Below are 7,060 nucleotides of genomic sequence, written 5' to 3'. Positions count from 1 at the left end.
ACGGCCCATCCACTCACTAGCTGTGGTGCTCTGCCACTGCCAAGACCTTCAGAGCTGAGGTCAGCAGGCTGGGGCACATGCTCTGGAAAGATGTTTTTTATTTGCTTTGCCCCCCCATTTTGTTTAAAAAATAGAGATTTGCTGCGAGCTTGTGTGTTTTGTATACAGCGTGAAAAACTCAAGTTAAACAATTGCTGTAAACCTGCTTCTCAGAGGTCTCGAAGCATCTGCTTTGGTGCATTTGCTGTAACTTTTAGTATTTCTTTTGGGAAGTTACTTTAAGGATCATGTGAAATGTGTCATAAAGTTTTGGTTGCTCTTGGTCAAGACGGTCCGTGTCCACAGAAAACAGCGAAAGCTTAAATACTTACGTCGTAGGATCACCTGATCGGGACTTCAAAATGTAAACTTTTTCCATTTTCCCATGCACCAATGAGATAGAATAAAACAATGCAGCAAAACATGCGCTGGTCATTCTCTGAACATGGAGGAAAAGTCACCTCTGTTTACCCAAATTGACCTTTTCCTTGTTTGCTGAACAGAACTTGTTGGCAGCAGTTGAGCTCTCAGGCAACATGTCCATCAGGAAGCAATTGTGCTCTGTGCGCCGTGTTTATTTACATCTGGACGTTGTGGTTTACTACTGCCAATCGAATGACATCAAAGTTTGTAATATACTGTATGTGCTCCATTACTAGTGGGCTTCTTTTTTTTTTATTACTAGTGCGATGTTTCGTCTTGTTGTAGTAATTCCTTTTTTTTTCTAAATCTATTTTGATTTAAATTTCAGAGAAAATACACCCACAGCATTTATCATGTCATGCCAGTCAAGAACACAAAACCTTAATTTGGAAGACACAGCAGTGAATATTTAGTACGTTCCTTTTGTCCTTTTTCTTGTGATCCCTGCTGCCCCCCACCTCCCCGTTCTCCCCAAAGCTGTCACTAACTCCTTTTTCCCCGTTAGCCCCCGAAGCACTGCAACGTTGCTGCCTTGCTCCAGATCTGAATCAGTGGAGATCCTGTGATGGATGCGCCCCGGGGGGGCTCTCTGTGGGAGGTGGACACAGGGGCTTTACACATTCACTGCCTGCTCTTTGCTTTCAGTGAGAGAGATGTCAGCCATCATACTTAACCGGAGACTATAATCAAGCCTGCCAGAGGATCAGTGTCAATACAAGCCTGAAATAACTTAATATTTTGATAATTTTTCCCGTTTCTGCTGTCAGCTACTTCCTGTGAGTGTCATTGCCTGAAGTGGCAGCTGTTATGAGGCAAAGGTTTGGAAGCAGACAGATAAAGAGCACAGTAACCAATTTTGAACTTCACAATGCAGGAAAAAGACTTGCTGATAGGCAACATTTTGTTTTAAATGCACCACAGCCATGATAGTGCAGAAATCAGTTCATTCATTAATTCATTTATTTATTTATTTATTTATTTAAGTTAAATCAAGAATGCCAGTACCACTACTGTGGTACTTTAAACCACTATTGTGGCAACTGTGGTCTCTTGCTGACGCACGTCATCGCCAGTGATAGGCAGTGAATTTTATGAGGTACTGTGCTGAAATAATATAATTTCCCCTGTCATTCACGTTCCCATGACTTAAACTTCTGTTTCACTTACTGTTTTCCACTTTTAACAAATCGCAGAGCATCCGAGTGAAGCACGAGTTCCAATGATGAAGTATGACACTGAAAGACAACCCACAACACACACACAAAAAGTTCCCTTGCACATTTTAAAAAAAATATATTTTTATTTATTTTTTAAAATACTTGAGATCCTGTACGCGCGACATCAGATTCCAAATAAATTAGAATGATGAATTACTTTTCTTGGTCTTTCCATTTCTCCATGTTTGCTGTTTAACACAGGCAGTGCAAAAATATTTTGATACTCACCAGCACTGGCTAATTTACTGGTTGTAAATCAGCGTGACGGGTGCGAGTGGCTTAGTGATTCCGCTCATGTCATCAAAACCGCCAATTAATTCTTTAAGACAATTTTAAAGTCACACATTTGCTCTGAAGGCAGATCTTAACGATCGTCCCCGTATTTTTATATTGTTGTAGTCGGGAGTAAAGCAAACAAGAGACAAAAAAGAAAAGAAAAGGTCAGTCGTCTCAGTGAGATGAGGTTCAGCTGTGGGTGGCAGAGAAAGATTCAGGCCAGGAAATGTGGAAAGAGATGTCATCTCTGAATGTGCCTTGCATTTCAACACAAAGCTATATTACCTGATTGTGTTTACACTGTCATTGATTTATTAAGGTCAGTTCTATTCATATACTACATGGCCAGTAATGAATAAACAATATGCAATGTGTAGTTTGTTTCTTCAAGCCGTCGTGTATACAGGCAGAGGGAGGGGTGTGGACATACGTCCTCCCAATCGGCCGTGGTACTAATGGACCTGTGACCTCATAGTCTGAGAAGCCAGAAGCCTTAACTTTGCCAAACTACTACATGCTCTGTCACATTACAACCAAATAATGTTTGTTTCTGTTGTCCCCTAAATAAGTTGGATAAAGTCCGAAAAATACCTGTAATCACAGACACAAGCTGATCACATGTTTCTCAGTGTTTCATTTTTTTATTGCAAACATTATAATACAAAAGATAAGCTTTTAAGACAATGACGTGTTTACCTAGGGAAACTGCATTAAAAAGATGACAAAATGAGAACTAACGATACAGAATATAAAATGAGGAACACAACTTATTTTTTCTCTCAAAACAAAACGTATCCTTTTGATTCCAGCAAATTCTTTACAAAACAGGTGTGGCTTCCATATACATAAATTCATTTGTTAGACAGAAAAGACAAAAAGAAAAAACTTCCAGTTTTTCTCTTTTTTAGAGAGAGAAAGACTTACTGTGCAAGTATAAGTAATCTGTACACAGCTCGATCGCGAATAGAAGAAACCTTTATACGGAGACATTTACAAATGATAAATAAACAAATTTGTACCACATTATGTCAGCAAACTAATCCACTGAAATCTCAGTTAGCCGCTGCTGAATTAAACAGATAATTGCAAATAGTTATTTTCAAATAAAATTAATGCTAAAGAATAAATTAAGAAACAAAAAAAAAAAGGTTAGGAAAAAAGGATGGGGCTGAAGGAATGACAGATTCACACCAGACTCCAGGCGTGCTGACTGCTGAGGAGAATCAGGTAAATAAGGCTACTTCCTGTATCTCCTCAAGCAGGAAGTAAGACCTGCGCTGTGGTTTTGACACTGCGACGCCAGCGGACAGAGCTTCGCTACTGTGGCTCCGGAGGCACCAATGGTATCAAGGCAGTACCCAGATGAAAGCAAGCATTGCTCAAATACATCTAGCAACACGGTTAAGGCCCCTATAGAGTTGAGTTACATGGCACCTGCTATAGTGTTTCCGACACAACAATTCGAGCTAAAGCAAAGAACAAGAGAAAGAATATTTGACAAATTCACTGATGACACAGTCATATTATGGCCAAAACATTCAAATCTATTTCCAACGTGCATTGCTCAAACCTTGCATCGCATGGGATTTACAATAGTATATGTACAGTACAAAAATTCAAAGCAGAATGTATAGGCTATGACAAGATGGCAGTGTCAGTAAACGTATGTTGTTGTTGTTTTTTTTTTTACTTCTTGTACAAAAATACATTAGTGTGAAGTAAGGCCACTGAGGGTGTTTTTAACTCGGCATTGCTGCTCCTTTAGACGGGGTAAACCTTCTTATTGTGTTGATGCTGATGACACGGATAACAATGAGAATGGCGAGAGCAGAACACATACACAGTACATACTAAAATATTTATAACCAGTATGTCCTCACAGAGGATTTGACTCTTTTTTTTTGTTTTTTTTTTAAACATTACATCTAAAAAAATATAATCACAATTCCAACCAATACAAAAGGCACTGTTGTGAGCCAATCTAAAGATATATTTTCAGTACTATAAAAAAAAAGTCCTAGTCATGTTTTTCTATTGGCAATGATGGGTGTGTGGCGTGGTGGTGCGAAGGCCACCGGGCAGAAAGAAGTCTATGCGTGGGGTGAATGTTGTACAGTCAGTGCGGAGGCTGCCCCTTCACGGCCTGGACAGCTGTGTGTAAATGGGCTGCTGCTCCCAGTGCTGCGGACTGTGGGTCTGGGGTACAGAGGGCACGCCGGTGGTGTCGGCGATCGGGGTGTACATCGGCCTCTGGCTGGGGCTAACGTAGCTGAAGGTGGAGTAAAGGCCGGAGCCCTGGCCAGCTGCGTGGCTGTAGTAGGAGTTGGCACCTCCTTGGTGGTCGGAATAGTCATATTGTGCTCTTGTGATGGAGGGGTACGAGGAGGTGCTGTAGTGCTGCAGGTTGAAGGACCCATAGGTGACGTGCTGTGGGGAGCCCTGTTGCTCGTTGTAGTGACTGGGACTCAGCTGTTCCGTCTTGATCTGGGTGGTTCTTTGTTGACCCTGCTGGCCTTGTTCGCCTCCTCCACCCAAGGTGGTCAGAGAGTGCTGCTGCTGCTGCTGCTGCTTGGACATCCAAGCGTGGGCCCCAACATTGCCTGCCTGACTGACTGTGGAGCTGCTGATGCCGTAGCTGCCGGTGTAGCCAGCCTGGGCTGCACTGGTCACCCCTGCGTGGCTGTGAGGAGGCAGGTATTGATCAAACTCGTCGACGTCAAAGCTCCCTATGTTGGAGATGACGTCGCTGCTCAGCTCGCCGATGTCCACGGCTCCGAAGTCGATGTTGAGCTGACGACTGGTGCCCTCCTGCATGGGACGCCCCTCGCGCTTTAGGTCAGCTTTACTGGGGGGGAGATCGGTCTTAGGGGTGGTTGGTGGTGTTGGTGGACCCTGGGATTGACCTGGTTAGAGGAAAAACATACAGGTAAGTTTTACAGTTTACATAATGAGACACATTATAACACCAGCTACAGTTAAATATGTGTGTCAATAAAAAGGAGGGGGAGTTTATTGATACTAGTTTGACAGGTGTATTAGCATGAGGGCGTGTAAAAACTCCCAAATTATTAATGATTAATCATTAACAACAGGTGATTAAATGAAAAAAAAAAAAAGAACAGAAAAGAAACTCTTACCTGAATGTTCTCCTGGAGAGTGCACCTCGCCCATACTGGACGCAGGAGAATCGGCCTGCTGCAGCGCTTTGAAGATCGCATTGGGAGATATGTGCGTCTGCTCGCCCTCCTCGGGTTCATTCTGGCCGTTCTTGACAGATTTTCTCCGCCTTGGCTGATATTTGTAGTCAGGGTGATCTTTCTTGTGCTGCACTCTCAATCTCTCTGCTTCTTCCACAAATGGGCGCTTCTCGACTTCGTTGAGCAATCTTGGTGGGAAAAAAAGAAAAGAAATGGCATTGAAATTAAAAATAATGAAACACAAATATCACGATGCATATACGAGAGGCCGCTAAAAGTTGTTGCACGTGTTTGCAAAGTCTGTGCGCAATCGACGTATTTAAACACCACAAACCGCTTACTAATTAAAAATAAACAGATAAAATAACTAAAGATGAAATGATTTTAAATCTATTTGAATTAGAAGATTAGAATAGAGATAAAGCTCAGATTGAAACATTTATCGAAACAAAGCAGCGGTGAATTGACGCGTAAAAAGCGCAAACACGTTTGAACGCAAAGCGAACCTACCTCCACAGTTTGCCCAACGTTTTGCTGAGTTCCGCGTTGTGCAGATGCGGGTATTGATCAGCCAACTTCCTCCGTGCAGCTTGTGCCCACACCATGAATGCGTTCATGGGTCTTTTTACGTGAGGTTTGTTTTTACTTGAGCCGTTGACGCGCACTGGCATTGGCACCAGCGTCCAGTCGTAACCCTTCAGCACCTGGGACACCGCATCTCTGATGCACACGGGAAACTTCTCTTCTTCGCCCTCCTTCTTATATTCTGGACCTCCGAGAAGGTGGTTGTCGATCGGACGGGTGTTCTCAGTGTCCGAGCCGGAGCCGGACGGGCACGGCGAGCCCGCGGAGTCCTCAGACATGCTGGGGCTCGGAGCGTCGGAGTGACGCTCGGACTGTTCTTCTGTCATCTTCAGGTAAGGGTCGAGGAGATTCATGCGAAAAAAAAGTAAGGACCTCTTTTCACAGATGAAAAATCCCTTTTCTCTAAATCCAAGAGCTGTGCGCAAAGACTGCGATGACAGCCTGCGAGGGCGCACAGCTTGACTGGCAACCTGGAATCCTTTGGAGCGAAGAAGAACAAAAATGTCAAAACGAAAACTTTGCGACGCTCCTTTAAGTTTTCACAATTTCAAAAGCGGAGGCAAAGTGCACGTTCAACTGTCGAACGTTGAGAGAAGTGTGACTTTAAAGAGAAATGGGACTGAGAGCGCTGCGCTTTGAGGATAGCTGATGAATCTATAGGGACAGAGGGGGCGAAGCCTGCATTTATGCTTGACGGCAGGGAAATGATTGGGGGAAACTTTGGAGGCGGGGCCGTAATATGACTCTGCTCATACTTGCAGTCAACAACAGTGAAAATCCCGTTCAGCAAGGAGAAGTGTTTTTCGTTTTTAACTAGAGGCAAAGTTCCCAGAGCTGAAAATAAAAAGTAAAAAAAATATACGAGAAGAAAAAAACAATTACACATTTACTTGGAATCAAGTTAACGGCGTCAATAGCCGTTTGGATATGATGATAATATATGGAGAGCTTTCAAGTCCACATATTTAATTTCGTGTCCTTGGTATTATTAAGGAGTCATTTAAAGTTCTTACAACTCTACTCCCTTTTCATACACTTTATTTCGTTCATGTAAACCGTGCAGAAATAACAGAGAGGTGAATTTGTTTGTGATAAAAATGATATATGTTGATCATTTGAATTCGCTTGTTTGCAAACAGATTGTTTTGTCTGCGATGAATCGACTTTTCTAAAAAGAAAAGTCTTGTTTGTATCAGATGTGTGTTGTTACAAATGCTTGAATTAGAAATGAGCCACCTTTTTTATTTAAAAACAATAACAAACAAAGAAACCTACTGACCCCCATTTTTTTTTAAAACGTATCTTTTGACGAGGATGACTTAA

The 7,060-nt window shown here is 42.5% G+C and overlaps 1 protein-coding gene across 1 annotated transcript; it reads right to left on the bottom strand.

Annotated features, from left to right (window-relative positions):
* Nucleotides 1-2,576: 2,576 nt before the first annotated feature.
* LOC122768507 (transcription factor Sox-9-A-like) lies at nt 2,577-6,389 on the bottom strand. Its single transcript, XM_044024558.1, has 3 exons — nt 5,663-6,389; nt 5,093-5,340; nt 2,577-4,858 (listed from the first exon to the last, which is right to left on the bottom strand). The coding sequence occupies exons 1-3, from the start codon at nt 6,088-6,090 to the stop codon at nt 4,092-4,094; spliced, it is 1,443 nt and encodes a 480-aa protein (XP_043880493.1). The 5' UTR covers nt 6,091-6,389; the 3' UTR covers nt 2,577-4,091.
* Nucleotides 6,390-7,060: the final 671 nt, after the last annotated feature.

Source organism: Solea senegalensis, linkage group LG4 (genome assembly GCF_019176455.1).
Source record: "Solea senegalensis isolate Sse05_10M linkage group LG4, IFAPA_SoseM_1, whole genome shotgun sequence".
Classification (NCBI taxonomy): Eukaryota; Metazoa; Chordata; class Actinopteri; order Pleuronectiformes; family Soleidae; genus Solea; species Solea senegalensis.
This window is presented reverse-complemented; position numbering and strand designations above follow the sequence as displayed.

Bases quoted from the DNA above. Each gene is read 5' to 3' on its own strand.
- LOC122768507 (XM_044024558.1), bottom strand. From the start codon at position 6,090: ATGAATCTCCTCGACCCTTACCTGAAGATGACAGAAGAACAGTCCGAG. The intron at 5,341-5,662 runs GTAGGTTCGCTT...TTTCCCACCAAG, and splicing joins ACGTTGGGCAAACTGTGGAG to ATTGCTCAACGAAGTCGAGA. The intron at 4,859-5,092 runs GTAAGAGTTTCT...TCCTCTAACCAG, and splicing joins CTCTCCAGGAGAACATTCAG to GTCAATCCCAGGGTCCACCA.